This window comes from Aquila chrysaetos, chromosome 22, assembly GCF_900496995.4.
Source record: "Aquila chrysaetos chrysaetos chromosome 22, bAquChr1.4, whole genome shotgun sequence".
Classification (NCBI taxonomy): Eukaryota; Metazoa; Chordata; class Aves; order Accipitriformes; family Accipitridae; genus Aquila; species Aquila chrysaetos.
The window spans coordinates 11,893,909-11,911,357 of record NC_044025.1 but is presented as its reverse complement, the minus strand read 5'-3'; the positions used below and the strand labels follow the sequence as shown (position 1 = coordinate 11,911,357).

General features: G+C 65.9%; 1 protein-coding gene across 22 annotated transcripts; it reads left to right on the top strand.

Moving 5' to 3' along the window:
- Positions 1–181: 181 nt before the first annotated feature.
- On the top strand, positions 182–17,193 carry PDLIM7 (PDZ and LIM domain 7). Of its 22 annotated transcripts, XM_029997694.2 has the most exons (22): positions 182–301; positions 1,651–1,757; positions 5,251–5,402; positions 5,725–5,755; positions 7,451–7,467; positions 8,099–8,253; positions 8,611–8,647; positions 9,357–9,395; positions 9,525–9,679; positions 10,031–10,067; positions 10,931–10,969; positions 11,092–11,246; positions 11,614–11,650; positions 12,525–12,563; positions 12,686–12,840; positions 13,200–13,236; positions 14,366–14,424; positions 14,562–14,796; positions 14,874–15,054; positions 15,228–15,348; positions 15,836–15,951; positions 16,220–17,193. In XM_029997694.2, the coding sequence occupies exons 2-22, from the start codon at positions 1,653–1,655 to the stop codon at positions 16,304–16,306; spliced, it is 1,989 nt and encodes a 662-aa protein (XP_029853554.1). In that variant the 5' UTR covers positions 182–301; positions 1,651–1,652; the 3' UTR covers positions 16,307–17,193. The 22 variants fall into 22 exon arrangements, with proteins under 22 accessions (XP_029853554.1, XP_029853556.1, XP_029853555.1 ...); XM_029997696.2 differs by lacking the exon at positions 9,357–9,395; XM_029997695.2 differs by lacking the exon at positions 12,525–12,563.
- Positions 17,194–17,449: the final 256 nt, after the last annotated feature.

Genomic DNA, 17,449 nt, shown 5'->3' with positions numbered 1-17,449 from the left:
CGGGGGTCGGTCCCGGGACCGGTGATGCGGAGGGAGGGCGGGGGCCGGGGCCGGGGCCGGGCGGGGGCAGCGGGCGCCTCCCCGCCAGGGGGCGCCGCCGTGCCCGCCCCGGCGGGCAGGCGCACGCGGTGATTGGCCGAGACGTCCGCCGGCTCCTCCCTCTCTCGATCCTATATAAGGCGGGGCCCGGGAGGGCGGGGGCGGTGCCCGAGTTCGAGTCCCGCGTCCGCCCGCTTTGCTCCGCTCCCCGCTGCGGCGCCGCCCGCTCGGCCCCGCTCCGCCGGGGCCCGGCCGGCCGCGGGTGAGTGAGTTGCGGGAGGGCCGGGGCGGGCCGCGGCAGGGCTGGGGTCTCCGTCCTTAGCTGGGGGGGGGGGGTTGGGGCATGAGGGGTGCAGGGCTGAGGCCTGGGTCTGGGGAAGGCGGTTGGTTGGGGTCGGGCCCGTGTAGGGCAGGGCTGGACCCAGGGCCGGCCGGGGAAGGGAGGCTGTGCGGGACGGGATGGGGAGCGGGGCCCGGGCCCCCCCCCCGTGGGGCAGGGCCGGCGGCCCATCAGGAGTAGGAGGGCTTCCCAGCCTGGGGCTGCTGGGGACGCCCAGTCCGGCCCGGCCCCAGCCCCGCGGGGGGCTGCCTGCCCGCTCCTGGCCGCCCCGGTCCCGGCGCCTCGCTGGGGCTTGCGCGGCTGCCGGGCGCCGGGAATGCCTGACACGCAGCTTTCCCCCGGCCCTCCCGAGCGGGGAGCGGGCTGGTGTCGTCTTACACGCCTTATATAGCCCGCACCGGCCCGGGGAGAGCGGGGGCACGCTGGCCCCCGGCCCTGCAGCCTCCGCCGCCTCCCAGCTTGGGAGCCCGCCGCCCCTTGCGAGGGGTGGGCAGGGCACCGGGCCCCCGAGGCTGGCCCTGTCCCCCGCCTGGCACTGGCAGGAGGAAGGTTCTGGGGGGCTTCGCGGGGGCCTGGCGGCTCTTTCCAGATGAGGGGTGGCCGGGAGGCTGGGGCTGGCCCGTCTGCCCGGAGCCTTGGCCGGCTGACAGCTGTCAGCGCAGCCCTGGCAGGCTGGGGAGCGCCGGGATTCCCTGCCCGACGAAGCCCCGGCTCTGTGTGTGGAGATGGGCTCGCTCCCAGGTAGCATCTGCTCGGCCGGCTGCCGGAGCGCCAGCCTGGCTGCTCTGCCAGGCGCCTCGGGTGGCATCACGCAGCTCCTGCGCTGCTGCTGCTAATTCACCCGGCAAAAACACTTCTGGTTCCCATCCTTCCGTACCTGCTGTCACTCCTCTGAGGTCTGAAACAGTCGGTTTTCAGTAGTGTGAGTTTCTGGGGTGCTGCAAGGGAGAGCACGTCCCAGGTTTGAGAGAGGGAGAGCAGAGCCCATGGGTGCTCCACTGTGGGTGGCAGTGGGGCTGTACCTGGTGCTCTGGCACTAGTCAGTGTTAGCCTGGGCCCCTTGGCTCTGACACTGCTGGAGGAGATGCTGATAGATTTGGGGTGCGTCCCTAACCGTGGTGTAGGATGGTCAGGGTGGAGTTAGTGCTAGAAACGTCAGCTGTCTTCTCCTGCCCTGTCCTGCCAGGCACCGGGCCCCCTCCTCCTCGCCTGCTCTCCCTGCATTGTTCCTGTGTGCCCTAATACCGGGATCACACCCTCTTCCCTTGCAGAGATGGGTGATATGGAGTCCTACAAGGTGATGCTGAACGGGCCGGCGCCCTGGGGCTTCAGGCTGCAGGGCGGGAAGGATTTCAGCATGCCGCTCTCCATCTCCAGGGTAAGAGAAGCCGAGACCGGTGACACCCATCCTTCCTCCTGCCACGGTGGCTGTGTCCAGGGGGCTGAGGCAGAGCCATGTGGGGGATGCAGATGAGCTGGGGCACTGGGAGTGCTGCGCCCTGCCCTGCCTGGCTCTGCGTAGCCTCCTTGGTGCCTTATCAGCTGCAGTCCAGCACGGGGGTGTTCCGGGCAGAGGACCACAGCAGAGATGTGAAATGTTGAGCAGCCTCTGCGGAGTCATTCTGGCTGCTGGGGGGGACAGAGGAGGCCCCTTCCGGAGCGTGCCTACTGCAGGGGGAGGGGAGCTGCTCGCACTGTCTCCGTGCTGTGGGGCTGGCCTCCTGGTCTGCACCCCAACGCTGGGCTCAGCACCCCGGGACCCAGCTTCTGCCCTTCTGCCCTCCCTCCTGCTGCACGGCTCCCAGCTCCGTACCTGAGCTGGACCCCGAAACGGGCAGGGAGGGGAGGAAGCCTGAGCTGCTGCCCGCACTGCTGCCTGCACTGGGACCTGGCTTCCTCCACAAAACCAGTCCATTTCTCCATCATGAGTGAGAGCCGTTGTGCTGCTGGCTCTTTGTGGCTGAGGCACCTGGTGCGAGCTGCTCCTGGTGTGATGTTCACCCAGGCTAGGAGTGTGTGCGGGTCCCTGTCCCTGGGCAGCTTGGTCCCCCGGGTGGGTGCTGGCCGTGGCTCTGGCCACGCAATTGCCTTATAAGCCTTGGAATGTGACTGCATCGTCCGTGCCGCTGACGCTTAGGCAGCTGGCACAGAGACTGCTTCTCGAAGGACAACTTTGCTCGTGGCATCGAGCGCTGCGTAGGGGCCTGCCCCCGGCACGAGCCCGGCACCGCGCGCCTGTCCCAGAGGGCACGGGTCTCCGCAGCACCCCGGCGCGGAGCACGGACCCTAAGGCACTGTGCAAGGCTTGAGTCGCCAGTGCCGCTGCCCCAGGGCCTGCCGATCTCTGCCGAGCACGCAGAGACGGCTTCAGCGAGTTTATTCTCTAAAAAATGTTTCTCTTGGCTGCGAGCCAGCGCTGAACAAAGGGTCTGGTCGGGTGGAGGAGCCTCCCAGGGCAGGGGCCTCGTGAAGCAAAGGCCCTGCTGTGTGAGCAGGCCAGCACTGCCCTCGGGGCTTGGGCAACGCTGCTGGCCCTGGGCAGGGCAGGCAGGAGCAGCAAGGACATTCCTGGGGGATGTAGCCAGCTTTTGGGGGCTCTCTGGTGAGGCTGGGCTGTGTGATGGTGGGCTCTGTCTGATGGGAAGGGATGACCCTGTTCTGCTCTGCACACCAGAGGCATCCCCAGCCCTAAAGCTCCTGCCTGGAGCACGCTGCTGTCCTTGGCCACTGCTTGCCTTGAGCAAGGGTGCTGCCGGCAGGGCAGGCCGTCCTGCCAGGCATGGGGCTGCCAGAGCAGGCTGGAATAAAGTGTCCTGCCCCAGCTTTGAGGGCTGCAGTGGGGTCGTGTTCTGTAGAGCCAGGGAAGCATAGGGGGAAAGCAGCACTGGCACGTGCTTTGGCTCTTGGCTGCGTCCGTTGCTGTGACGCTACTGGGTGAGCTGCGAGACTGCTTCAGCTCGGTGGTCGCACAAAAGAGGTACCATCCTGGTCCTCTGCACGCATGCTTCTTGTGGCAAACTGCTCTGCTGGGGCCCTGATACCTTGGCTAGGCAGGCTGTGAGACTGTGGTCCTGAGCTGCTTGCGCTGGAGCCAGGGTAAGGGCTGGCGTCTGGGGAGCTGGGTGCTGTGTGTCACATCCCGGTATCTGCTAGCCAGGGAAGAGAGACTCTCGGCGCTGCAGGCGGGAAGGTGCTGGGGGATGCTGCCTGCGCCTTTGTGCAGGTGCCCCACTTCCCTCTGTGCTGGGTGAGACTCTGTCCGGGGTGCCTGAGCCCTGAACAGGGGGGGCCGGTGGGCATCTTGCTGGGTGCAGTGATGGAGGCATGGGGAACAAAGGACTGGCTGGGCAGAGAGGGGAGGAAGGAAGCCTTGGTTAGCGGGGCCGGGTGGGAAGCGGGAGTGCTGGCACTGCCACGGCTCCCGGCAGATCTGGCACCTGCCGAAGGGGTTTCCTGGCAATGCCAATGCAGAGGGGGAAGGGGAGCGTGGCAGTGCTGGCCGGGCTGGGTGCGGCTGCGTGACGCAGCCTGCTGCGCTCTCCCCTTCCCGGGCAGCCGTGTGAAAACCTCTCCCAGCTCCCGCTCCTGCCTCCAAACCCACGCAGCCACCCCGCGCCTTCCCCAGCTTTTCAGGGCAGCAAGCCAGGGCTTGCAGCAGCGTGGCCAGGAGCCGGCCAGCGCCACTTGCCGCCCAGGGCACCCTCCTGTGCTGGGCAGGAGGAGCGGGTGCTGGGCAGCGTGGGGGCACCGGAGGGGGTACGCGTGTCCTGCCGGGGATGGCAGCGGGATGCAGGTGAAGCCAGGCTGCATCCAGCCTAGGTGTGGGGTTTGGCCTCACCTGGAGGGCCGGTGCTGGCGTGGGGAAGGGGAGCGTGGCTCTGGGGTGGGCTGGGCTCCGCGCACAGGCAAGGAGGGGCCGGGGCTCGGCGGCAGGGATTTTTCAGCCCTCTGACGGCGCTGGGAATCTGGCTCGCTCCTTTTATGTTCATGTCGAACAGGACTTGAGGAAATACTTGGTCCGGGTCCAAGCGCCTCGAGTTCTTCCGTGCTGGAGGAGCAGGAATGGCTGCAGCCTGCCCACGTCTGTCTGTCTGTCTGTCAGTGCCTGGGAGCTGCATGCGATGCTCGGGGCCCTGCTCGCCTTCGGCTGTGCATCCCTGGCGGGAGGGGAGGGCAGCCTCTGCTTCCCGGCATGGGGCTGACGTAGAGCAAGGCGCATCCCCGGCACTGTGGCCAGGCAGGGGAACCCATGGCCGTGCTGCCGGCTGCCCCGGCGGGGTGAGGTCTGGGGGAGCGGCGTGGGTGGGGGTGGGTGTCTCCCTGCCCCGGGTGGGGAGCTCCCGCTCCTCTGTGGGGATGAGGTAATGTCTGCGCCTGCCGGCACCGGGAGGGGACCAGGATGGGAGCGCGGGTGGCTGGGGGGAGCGCCCGGGGGGTGCCTCTCCTGTCCCCCCTCCCCACCCCAGCCAAAGAGCTGGACGCGCCTGTGGTTTGCAGCGAGACGTGGGCTGCCCGACGGGCCCTGACTCACTGCGCTCCCTTCCCACCCTGGGACCGTGGGGACGGCTCCGAGGGGCGGCTGGGCCTCCTGCCGAGGCTGAGCCAGCGCCACCTCCGCCGTTTGGTGTCACCGGGACGGGGCCCTGGGGTGCTGGCGTGTCCCCCAGCCGTGCCAGAGGGCAGGGGCTGGGCAGCGCCCTGGGGTAGTGCTGAGCCCTCCCCTGCCGCCGAGGGGAAGAGGCTGCTCTGGGCCTTGCGTGAGGGAGCCTGTGCCCCAGCAGACCCCTGCCCTCATGAGGACGAGGGCGTCTCTCTGCTCCCTCATCGCCACTCGGCCGGCCCGGCTCTCCCTGACTCTGTCTGTCCTGCAGCTGACGCCGGGCGGGAAGGCGGCCCAGGCCGGCGTGGGAGTGGGCGACTGGGTGCTGTACATCGACGGGGAGAGCACCAGCTCCATGACGCACATCGAGGCCCAGAACAGGATCCGTGCCTGTGGGGACAGGCTCTGCCTCACCCTGAGCAGGTAGGATTTGGGGGTCGTGCAAACCTGGGGTCCTGGTGTGGCCGGAGCAGAGCCAGGGCACTCTGCCCAGTGCCATCTCCCGGCACCGCCATCTCCTGGCATCACTGCTCCTTGCTCAGAGCCTGGCAGCCCCTGGCTGGGCCCAAGGGCTCCGCTTGGCTGGATGAGGCTTAGCCTGGCTGCTAGCCCTCACCTGTAAGCCACGGGGCAATGCCAGCGAGCCGTGGCTCCTCTCGGGTGGGTGCTGCATCCCTGGGGTACCAGTGTCCCAGCAGTGGCTGGCCCCGTTCCACCACCTGCCCAGCTGTCTCCTCTCTTGCAGAGCCCAGAACCACCTGGGGAAGCCGCAGAAGGTACGTGTCGCTCCTGGCGCTGCAGCGGCAGCGCAGCCTCATCTCAGGGGAGGGGAATCTCTGAGTGAAGACGGAGAAATGGACTTTGCTCCTGGGACCCGCAGGCTTCTGGGGGACTGGGGGTGTGTTTGGAGGGCTGGAAAACTCCTCTTCGGAGGAGCAACTCTGACCCCTGGCACCGCAAGGGGTTGGAGGGAGTGGGGTCTGCCCAGTGGGTGCCCGGGCCCTGGCTGCCGCCTGTCTGCGCCCCGCCAGTGCCGGGTCTGGGCAGGGATGCAGAGGGGGCTGACGCAGGGGAGGAGGCCGGGCAGCCACAGCACGGCCCCGGGGCCCCATGTTTGCTAGTGCTGGGGAGTGCCCTGGCATGGGGAGGCAGGGCTGGGGCCGGTGACCGGTGGCTCCTGGACTGAAGCCACCTGCATGCTTTCGGCTTCATGCCGCGGGACGGTTGCGATCGGCGTGTGTGCATGCACCGCCCTGCAGCGGGCAGCAGCGAGTGTCTGAGGCACTTACTAATCCTCCAACGACCCTTGGGCCAGGCTTGTGACCTGCTGTTGCTGGGCCAGGTGCCCTGCAGAGAGAGATGCCAGCCTGGCAGAGCTCGGTATCTGAAATGCATGTGCTGTCCAGCTTTCCTACCTGGCTTTCTGCTGCACTGCCTGGCCCGGGGCTGCCCCTTGCATGCTGCTTGACGTGTGAGCCCGTGTCCGTGTGTTTTGTCTCGCTCAGGACTCACTCCCCTGCTCTGAACCCCTGAAATATAACTTCGCTCCCAGCACCGCCCTCAACAAAACAGCTCGGCCCTTCGGGGCCGGCTCGCCTCCGAACCCACGGCCTGGGCTGGTGACGAAACCCGTGACGTACGCGCCCCTGGCGCCCGCCTGCACCCCCCAACACAATGGGTATGTTGCTGTCCGTCCTGCTCCCTGAGGATTGGGGGGAGCCTGCTGCCCGGCCCTGCTGCGCCTTGCATGCCAGGCACCCGTGGGTGGGAGTGGGCAACAGTGCCTGTGCCGGGGTCCCCCGATGGCTGGTGCTGAGGTGGCACAACAGGACTGTCACGCGTGGGGACACACAGCCACGCACATGCCGGTCCCTCGCTTGGGGACGTGTCAGCCTGCGGGGAGTCCTGCGGGGCACGGCACGGCGATCGTATCGGGACACTCGCTGGTGTCTGCGGCGGCAGGGAAGCTGTGTCTTGTGTTGTGGCCACCAGCCAGCGCCTGCCCAGGGATGTCCTGCCAGTCCTCTGGCTGCCGGGACAGGCTGGGCAAAGTGAAGCCCTCGAGCCCCGTGCAGCGCTGTCCTTGCCCCGCTTGCAGGGAAAGAAGCTCCCACCTCTGCAGGCTGCCCACCCGGCTGCCGTGTGTCCTGCAGCTGCCGGTCCCTGCCCCTCCTGCTGAGAGCTGCCACGGCGCCTTGAAACTGGGCAACGTGGGGGGATATGGCCCTGGCTGCCTTGGGCACCCAGGCCTGTTTTGGGGGGCTGAGGGAGGCATGGTCTGGTCCGTTGGCGTCTGTCCTTGCGTCCCAGTGTGCTCCCAGCCCTGGGCGAGCTGGGCATGAGTCTCGGGGGTAGGGGGACTGGTGTAGGCCATAGGTGAGCTCTGGAAACTTCTCGGGTGCTGCGGGTCTAACTTCACCTTCCTTTTTCTTTCTTTCTCTCCTCCCTTTCTCTTTCCCTCTCCCCTACAGGTGCTGAGCCTTGACAAGTCAGTAAGCCTTTTGCCTGCTCTTTCTATCCTTCCCGCATGCCTCTTCCCTGCTAGTGCTCTGATCTGCGGGGCAGGGCCAGCCCGGGGACAGGCAGCACGTGCTGCTCTGACCGTGTGGGTGGGTCATTCCTGGCACCAAGCTGTCCCTAGCCCGAAGGGCAAGCGCTGCCTGTCTCTGCCAGCTGCTGGGGCCCTGGAGCATCCTCGTGTGTGATCCCTTCCCTCCTCCCTGAGATGTGGCTTGACTGGGCGAGGGCTGGCCAGGGCACGCTGCCCAGAGCCAGGCAGGCGGGCAGCACTGCCGTGGGCACCATAGGTGTTCGTTGGACTCTCATGCAGCTGCCCTGCCGGTAGTTTTTTTGACCTTGGCTTATTCTTGCCCTGTCCTTTCCCCTCCTGGCCCTTGGGGCCAGTCTCAGACTGCCAGGAATCGTGGTCAGTCCTGAGTCAGTCCTTAATGGGCCCTTCCTACATGGAGGAGGAGTAGGGGGTGTGGGGAGTAAGGCAACGTGCGGCGTCTCAGGTACTGGTGTGCTAAGGTTCTGTGCTGGGGGAGGTGTCGGGCAGCCCCAGGGAGGTGATGCTATGGGGATCTGTCAGATTTGACAGACAAATCTGTGACTCACAGGCAGCCCCCGCAGCCGCTGGAGCCCCCCAGCGCCTCCATGTGCGACCCTGTGAAGTTGCGGCTGATAGAGGACGCTGAGGACTGGCAGCCCCACACCGGGACCTCCCAGTCCCGCTCCTTCCGCAAACTGGCCCGGCTGATGGGCACAGATGGCAGTAAGTTCCCATAGGGCCCGGCGCTACCTGGCTGCCTGGGGGTGCCCAGCTTTGCCAGGGCAACTGGAGCCGGATAAAGGCTGTGGTGCATCATGGCACTGGAGTGTTGGTTTTGGCCCCGTGTCGCCCCTCTGGGGCGACTGAGCCAGTGGGAGCTCCTGGGGCTGTGTGTGGGCTCGTGGTGCTGCCGCAGGACTGGGGCTGTGCTCTGCCCCGTGGCCAGGCAGGGCTCTGCGTTGGCGTAGGAGGGCGGTGGGAGGAAGAGTTCGGTTTTCCTGCCTTTCCCTTCCTACTGTCCCTGGGCCTTGGTTGCCGCAGACTGACTCTGTCTCCTCCTTTCTCTCCTGCTGCACTCAGTGGAGGATCGTGAGGATGAGCTTGTTAAAAAGCCCAGGTAAGGGGAGCGTGTGCCAGGGCGGCAGCAGGAGCCATGAGGATGCCCACCTGGGGCTCAGCCCACCCGGCTGGTTTGCACTCACTGCTTGCAGTGACTCCAGGGAAGCTCTTTACCCTGTTGTTTCTTCTCTCCTCTCCTCCTTCTCCTCTGTCCTCCTGTTCCCTCTCTGTCCTCTCCCTCTCCTCAGAACCGGGCTGCTGGCAGAGCTGCAGAGCCCGCCCTGTGCTCGCCCTGCGACAGGCACCGCTAGCGCTCAGCCGCTGCTCTGACCGTCACCTTGTGAGGGTCCTGTCCAGGCACCCACCTGCCAGGCAGGCTGTCCCCAAACGGGGTGTCCCTGTGCTGGGCAGGATCTGCTGGGCACTGCTGTCACTAAGCTGGGGAGTCTGAGCTGCACCATTGCTTCTTGAGAAAGCGGCATCTGGACGAGGCTGGTGACACCGGCAACACCTTGCTGGGGGTGTTGGGAGGTGCTGGGCAGTGCCTGGACCTGGGGCACAATGTCCTGTGATTCTGGTGTGGGGCTGCGGGGCGGCTGGGCAGAGTTGGGTGAGTGTCACCGGCTTTTCTGTGCGGGGTGGCTGGGAGGCTGGTCTGGAGTGAATGCTGCCAGCTTCTCTGTGGGGTTGCGGGTGCGTATGGGAAGGGTGCACTGAGCCATGGGTCAAACATTAACTGTTGTGCCGCCATTTTTCCGATGCCGCAGGGATGCCCGCGGGTCTGGCTGGGGCACGGGGGAGCAGTGGTGAGTGTCGGGGTCTGGCAAGGGGGTCAGCGTGTTTGAGGGCACCTTCCGGAGCGCTGCCCTGTGCCATGGTGCTGGGCAGGGTACGTGCATGGTGCCAGCTGAGCGCCTGCCCTCTGTCACTCACAGGCAGCCCCCACAGCTGCTGGAGCCCCCCAGCACCCCCGTGTGCGATCCTGGAAAGTTGCGGCTTATGGAGGATGCTGAGGACTGGCAGCCCCACACCGGGACCTCCCAGTCCCGCTCCTTCCGCAAACTGGCCCAGCTGATGGGCACAGACGGCAGTAAGTTCCCATAGGGCCCGGCACTGCCTGGCTGCCCAGCTTTGCTGGGGTAGCAAGAACCCGGTAGAGGCTGTGGGGTGATGAGACACCGGCAGCTTAATTTTTGCCCTAAGTCAACCCTTCAGGGTGGCTGAGGTGCCTGGGGCTGTGCCTGGGCTTATGGTAGTGCCGCTGGGCTGGGGCCGTGCTCTGCCCTGTGGCCAGGCAGGACTGTGTGTTGGGGCAGGAGGGCAGTGGGAGGAGAGGTCGGTTTTCCTGTCTTTCCCTTCCCTTCCCTTCCCTTCCCTTCCTGCTGGGCCTTGGTTGCTGCAGACTGACTCTGTCTCCTCCTTTCTCTCCTGCTGCACTCAGTGGAGGATCGTGAGGATGAGCTTGTTAAAAAGCCCAGGTAAGGGGAGCGTGTGCCAGGGCTGCAGCAGGAGCTGTGTACAGGGCTGCATGTCCCAGGCAGGATTCTGGGCATGACTGGCACTGAGCTGGGGAGGCTGAGCTGCACCATGGCCTCTGGGGCAAACAGGTTCTGGAGGAGGCTGGAAGCACTGGGAGAAGCTGGCTTAGGGGTGTTGAGATGTTCTGGGCAGTGTAGGTAGAAGGGCCCATGAGTCCAGCGTGGGCTGCAAGGTGGCTGGGCAGAGCTGGGCAAGAGCCACTGGCTGTTTTGCCCTCGCTGCTTGCCGTGACTCCAGGGAAGCTCTTTACCCTGTTGTTTCTTCTCTCTTCTCCTCTCCTCTCCTCCTCATCTGTCCTCCTGTTCCCTCTCTGTCCTCTCCCTCTCCCCAGAGCCGAGCTGCTGGCAGAGCTGCAGAGCCCGCCCTGTGCTCGCCCTGCGACAGGCACCGCTAGCGCTCAGCCGCTGCTTCATGTACCGTCACCGGGTGTGAGGGGTCCTGTCCGGCACCCACCTGCCAGGCAGGCTGTCCCAAACGGGGTGTCCCTGTGCTGGGCAGGACCCTCTGGGCACTGCCGGCACCGAGCTGAGGAGGCCAAACTGCAGCATAGTGACCTGGACACAGTGGGTGGGGGCAGCTGGTGGCACTGGCAACACCTTGCTGGGGGTGATGGGAGGTGCTGGGCAGTGCCTGGACCTGGAGCGTGATGTCCTGTGGGGCTGTGGGGCGGCTGCAAGGCTGGTCTGGAGTGAATGCTGCCGGCGTCTTCATGGGGCTCATGCGTCTGTGAGGCTGGGGGTGCGTGCAGGAGGGATGGACTGAGACATTGACTATTGTGCCACCATTTTTTCCAATGCCACAGGGATGCCCGTGGGTCTGGCTGGGGCACGGGGGAGCAGTGGTGAGTGCCGGGATCTGGCAAGGGGGTTGGCATGTACAAGAGCACCTTTGGGAGCACTGCCCTGTGCCAAGGCAGGGTACGTGCATGGTGCCAGCTAAGCGCCTGCCCTCTGTCACTCACAGGCAGCCCCCACAGCCGCTGGAGCCCCCCAGCACCCCTGTGTGTGACCCCATGAAGTTGCAGCTGATAGAGGATGCTGAGGACTGGCAGCCCCGCACTGGGACCTCCCAGTCCCGTTCCTTCTGCAAACTGGCCCGGCTGATGGGCACAGACAGCAGTGAGTTCCCGCGGGGCCCGGCGCCGACTGGCTGCTTGCAGTGCCGGACTTTGCCTGGGCTGCTGGAGCCCAGCAGAGGCTGTGTCATGGCATCGGAACATTGGGTTTGGCCCCGTGTGGCTCCTCTGGGGTGGCTGAGCTGTTGGGAGCTGCCCGGGGCTGAGTGTGGGCTCATGGTGCTGCCGCAGGACTGGGGCCGTGCTCTGCCCTGTGGCCAGGCAGGGGGTGTGTGTTGAGGCAGGAGGGCAGTGGGAGGAGAGGTCGGTTTTCCTTCCTTTCCCTTCCCTTTCCTTCCCTTCCTACTGTCCCTGGGCCATGGTTGCTGCAGACTGACTCTGGCTCCTCCTTTCTCTCCTGCTGCACTCAGTGGAGGATCGTGAGGATGAGCTTGTTAAAAAGCCCAGGTAAGGGGAGCGTGTGCCAGGGCTGCAGCAGGAGCTGTGTACAGGGCTGCATGTCCCAGGCAGGATTCTGGGCATGACTGGCACTGAGCTGGGGAGGCTGAGCTGCACCATGGCCTCTGGGGCAAACAGGTTCTGGAGGAGGCTGGAGGCACTGGGAAGAGCTGGCTTAGGGGTGTTGGGTTGTTCTGGGCAGTGCACGGACCTTGGGTAGAAGGGCCCATGAGTCCAGCGTGGGCTGCAAGGTGGCTGGGCAGAGCTGGGCAAGAGCCACTGGCTGTTTTGCCCTCGCTGCTTGCCGTGACTCCAGGGAAGCTCTTTACCCTGTTGTTTCTTCTCTCTCTCTCCTCTCCTCCTCGTCTGTCCTCCTGTTCCCTCTCTGTCCTCTCCCTCTCCCCAGAGCCGAGCTGCTGGCAGAGCTGCAGAGCCCGCCCTGTGCTCGCCCTGCGACAGGCACCGCTAGCGCTCAGCCGCTGCTCTGACCGTCACCTTGTGAGGGTCCTGTCCAGGCACCCACCTGCCAGGCAGGCTGTCCCCAAACGGGGTGTCCCTGTGCTGGGCAGGACCCTCTGGGCACTGCCGGCACCGAGCTGAGGAGGCCAAACTGCAGCATAGTGACCTGGACACAGTGGGTGGGGGCAGCTGGTGGCACTGGCAACACCTTGCTGGGGGTGATGGGAGGTGCTGGGCAGTGCCTGGACCTGGGGCACAATGTCCTGTGGGGCTGTGGGGCGGCTGCAAGGCTGGTCTGGAGTGAATGCTGCCGGCGTCTTCGTGGGGCTCGTGCGTCTGTGAGGCTGGGGGTGCGTGCAGGTAGGATGCACTGAGCTATGGGTCGACCACTGACTATTGTGCCGCCATTTTTCTGATGCCACAGGGATGCCCGTGGGTCTGGCTGGGGCACAGGGGAGCAGCGGTGAGTGCCAGGGTCTGGCAAGGGGGTTGGCTTGTGTGAGGCTGCCTTTTGGAGTGCTCCCCTGTGCTAACGCAGGGTTTACGCTTGGTGCCAGCTGAGCGCCTGCCCTCTGTCACTCACAGGCAGCCCCCACAGCTGCTGGAGCCCCCCAGCACCCCCGTGTGCGATCCTGGAAAGTTGCGGCTGAAGGAGGACACTGAGGACTGGCAGCCCCACACCGGGACCTCCCAGTCCCGCTCCTTCCGCAAACTGGCCCGGCTGATGGGCACAGACGGCAGTAAGTTCCCATAGGGCCCGGTGCTGCCTGGCTGCCCGGGGGGTGCCAGACTTTGCTGGGGTAGCAAGAACCCGGTAGAGGCTGTGGGGTGATGTGGCAGCAGGGGCTTTGGTTTTGGTTTTCGGCTGAGCCAACAGGAGCTGCCCTGGACTGCGCGTGGCGCAGGCCGTGTGTGGGTACGTGGTGGTGCCGCTGGGCTGGGGCCGTGCTCTGCCCCGGTGGCCGGGCAGGGCTGTGCGTCGGGGCAGGAGGGCGGTGGGAGGAGAGGTCGGTTTTCCTGCCTTTCCCTTCCTGCTGTCCCTGGGCCTCGGTCGCCACAGACTGACTCTGTCTCCTCCTTTCTGTCCTGCTGCGCTCAGTGGAGGATCATGATGATGTGTTTGTTACAAAGCCCAGGTAAGGGGAGTGTGTGCACTAGGGGAGTGTGCACCAGGGCGGCAGCAGGAGCTATGGGGCTGCATGTCCCGAGCAGGACCTGCTGGGCATTGCTGGCACCGAGCTGGGGATGCCGAGCTGTGCCGTGGTGTCCCGGACACAGCAGGTCAGGGGCAGCTGGTGGCACTGGCAAAACCTTGCCGGGGGTGTTGTGATATTTGGGCAGCACCTGGACCTGGGGCACAATGTCCCATGAGCCTGGCGTTGGGCTGCAGGGTGACTGGGCAGAGTTGGGTGAGTGTCACCAGCTTCTCCCTGTGTGGCGACAGGGAAGGGAGCCGACGCCGGCGGGGGGCTGTTCCTTGCCCTGTGCAGCCTGGCAGGGGTGGTGCAAAGCGCCCGTTTTTTTGCCTTCGCCTCTCCACAGTGCCTCCTGCCCTGGCACCGTGATCGTTGGGTCCTAGCCCTGCCCGGTTTACTCTGCCATAAATAAATGTTCCTGGTTTTGTAGCCGTCTCCTCCTTGTCTTTGCCCTGGAGAGGCACAGAGCCACCAGCTCTCCCTCTGTCCTTGTCCCCACTCTCGGGTGGGCTGTGCCTCTCTGGCCCTGGCTTGCCCTGCCTGCTCCCAAGCCCAGTGCTGGCAGCCTGCTGGGGGGGCACAGGCCTTGCCCCTCCCAGGACCAGCCTGGCCCTGCCTAGCCGGCGGAGATGGCAGAGCCCTGCCTGTCCCCAGCTCTGCTGGAGCTGGACCCCAGGGCTCCCCACGCCGGGTCAGGTCCAAGCCCCTCTGCACCCCAATGAGGCTGGGGGCGACCATTGTGAGTGAGCAGGTAGCCGGGGTTTGTGTTGTCCCCAGGATCCCTGATCAGTCTGGAGCAGTCCAGAGCTGGATGTGGGACCCCAGCAGGCCTGTCCTCTCTCCCACCGCTCCCCAGACCACCACAGTGGGTGCCAAAGACCCTGGGGGTGTGCTGTGTCTTCGCAGGGCTGAAGGCGCTTGGCTTGGTACCCCATCACCAAACCAGCTACCAACTGGGCACGGGGGCTTGGCTGGCTCCTGCCTGCTTGTTGGGGTGGGGGGGCCCTGCCTGCACACACGGGGCAGCGGGGGCGAGCAGGGCAGGCTGGATTAACTGCTTGTTCTGTAGCCAGGTCTCCGTGCTGGACCCATCCCCGGGAGCAGCAATGAAGACTGAGCCGGGACTGGGTGAGCAAAACATTTCCTCTGGGCTTGGGGGTAGAGGCGCGGGGGCACTGGGGGATGCTGCTTCGCCAGCCACAGGCACCGGGGCGGGCTGCCGAGGGATCGGGAGCACTGTCCTGGAGACTTGTGTGTGCATGCAGGCCCCAGGACCCCCGCCGCCACCCCCGGCCCTGCCAGTCGCCCACCCTGGGCTGTGGACCCCTCGTTCGCCGAGCGCTATGCCCCGGACAAGACGAGCACGGTGGTGAGCAAGCACAGCCAGCCGGCCACGCCGACCCCCATGCAGAACCGCAGCTCCATCGTGCAGGCAGCCCAGCAAGCCCCCGAAGGGCCCGGCCGCACACCCCTGTGCTACAAGTGCAACAAGGTCATCAGGTGAGCCCTGGCCACCACCGCCGCCACGCCAGCGTCCTGGGCCCCAGCATGGCTGACGTGGCTCTGTCCTGCCGCAGGGGACGCTACCTGGTGGCGCTGGGACATTATTACCACCCCGAGGAGTTCACCTGCTGCCAGTGCAGGAAGGTGCTGGATGAGGGCGGCTTCTTTGAGGAGAAAGGCTCCATCTTCTGCCCCAAGTGCTACGACACGCGCTACGCACCCAGCTGCGCCAAGTGCAAGAAGAAGATCACTGGGGTGAGTGTCCCTCAGCCTGCCCCACATCTCCTGTCTTTGCTCCCCGTTCACCTACAGGTGCCTGGCTCTGTCCCATCCCATCCCATCAGATCTCTTGTCCCTTTCTGCCCTGGGTGGGGCTCCCCTGCAGCGCAGGGTGGTCCTGCCCCCAGCTGACAGCGGTTCCCCTCCAGGAGGTCATGCACGCACTGAAGATGACCTGGCATGTGCAGTGCTTCACGTGCGCCGCCTGCAAAACTCCCATCCGTAACCGTGCCTTCTACATGGAGGAGGGACAGCCCTACTGCGAGAGAGGTAGGACCCAGGGACCCCATGTGTCACCCCCCATGGCCCTGGGGCACCAGGCACTGTTGGGGCTCAGCAGCTGCCCACAGGCGTGGGGCGTGAGCTGCCATGCACTGTGGGGCTCCCCCTGGGCCATGGGGAACGCAGGGACCCCCCTCCTGCAGCCCTGAGCCCTCCATCCCGGTCCTCCCCTGCTGCTGGGTAATGCCATCGCTCCCGTGTTGCCATGGCGATGACGGAGGATGTACATCAAAGGCGAGTGCTGCATCCTGGGAGATGAGGTTTGCCTCCTCCCTGCAGCGCGGCGGTGGCCAGGGCCACTCTGCACGGCACAAGCATCTCACCCGGGTGTCTCGGGCACCGTGCCCCCAGGGCTGGCAGCCAGTTGTCCCCAGGCTGTGCCTGTGGGCTCCCGGCTGTGCTCTAGCCCTGCTTCCCTGGGACGAGGGGCTGCGGTGCCGGGGAATGCTGACCCGGGCTCTGCCTCTCCTCGCAGACTACGAGAAGATGTTTGGCACCAAGTGCCGCGGCTGTGACTTCAAGATCGATGCTGGGGACCGGTTCCTGGAGGCGCTGGGGTTCAGCTGGCACGACACTTGCTTCGTCTGTGCGGTGAGCCATGTGCATCCCTCCCCGGCTGCTGGTGGGGGCTGTGACTCTCCCTGGCAGTCGTGCCCTGCGTGGGGTATGCCAGCAGCACGGGGTTCCTGCTGCCATGAGGTTTTCCTCACTTGTGTCTGTGCTGGTGGCTTGGGAGCCTGCTCTGAGCCTCCTGCTCCCTGGCATCTGTGCAACAACCAGTGCTGAACCCTGGGCTGTGGGGGGGACCTGGGGGCTGGCTCAGCCCCCCTGACCTGACCACCTGTGCTCTCCTCCCCAGATCTGCCAGACCAACCTGGAAGGGAAGACGTTCTACTCCAAGAAGGACAAGCCGCTCTGCAAGAGCCATGCTTTCTCCCACGTGTGAGGGGCGGGAGTTCAGTTGTGCCCACGCGTGCCCCTGGCCCTGCATGCTCCTCTCCCCCCCCTCCAACCCCCGCTGCCCCCAGGGAGCCAGGCTGGGCCCTCACCCCTTCCCCTTGCTCCTGCCACATTCCTAGCAGCTCCTGGCCCGGCTCCAGCAAGAGGCAGCGCTGGGTCCCGAGCCCCTTATAGCTGAGTGGCTTCTTCTGTGCCCCCCGACTGGCCCTAGGAGCCCTGGTAAGGGGACGCTGCGTGGGTCTCCTGCTCCCCAGCCACACAGTGTGGTGGCCACGGCCGTACCGAGGCTGGCACAGCAGGGCTGCTCCCTTGCTTAGCTGGGGCCCGGCTGCCTGGCAGCTCAGTGCCGGGGCAGGGATGCTCCTATAGAACATCCCTAAGAGGGCGAAGACCAGCCCCCTGCCAAGCTCTCCCTGCCTTCCCTGCTGCGTGCTTCGTGTGTGGGGCTGGAGACCCGGCCCTGCTCCCCTGCCAGGGCCCTACCCGCACAACCCCCCGGGACACCCTGCAACCTGCTGCGGTGGCTTCCTACCCCAGCTGAGTGCCAGAGGGGTCTGTGCCTCGCGTCCCCCCCACCCAGCTGGCCTGCTGCTCCCCTGGGGCTGGCGTGCGGCAGCACCCCCAGCCCAGCCGTGCCGGGGCGCGGGGCAGCGTGCCAAGCCCACCCCAGCCATGGGCTGGCAGTGTGTGCTGATGGCCGGCCGGCTGGCCGGCTCCCGCAAGGCTCGGGCACGGCTTCCTACCAAAGAGCGCTCTGCCACCGCCGTCCCAGGCCTGTAAATGCCTCTCCCAAACCCACACTCTCCGGTTGGGCTGCCGCTGATGTAGCCACGGTGCTTTTAGTGCCTTTAATAAACACTTCTCTGCAAGTGCCGGCTGTCTCGGGGCCTGTGGTTTCACCGAGCGAGGTGCGGCCGGCTGGGAAGGTCACGCTCAGCCCTTGCCCCACTCCCCCCCGGGCCTGACTCAGCTCCTTCCAGCTTTCTGGGGAAAATCTTTGCCTCTGCTCTCCCCTCCTCTGCCTGACCTCTCATGTCACCTGGGTCATCCCTCTCTCTTCGTAGCAGGCAGGACAGCTAATGAAGGCGGTAATTAATCTGGGGGGCAAAGCTGCAGCAAGGGGCAATGG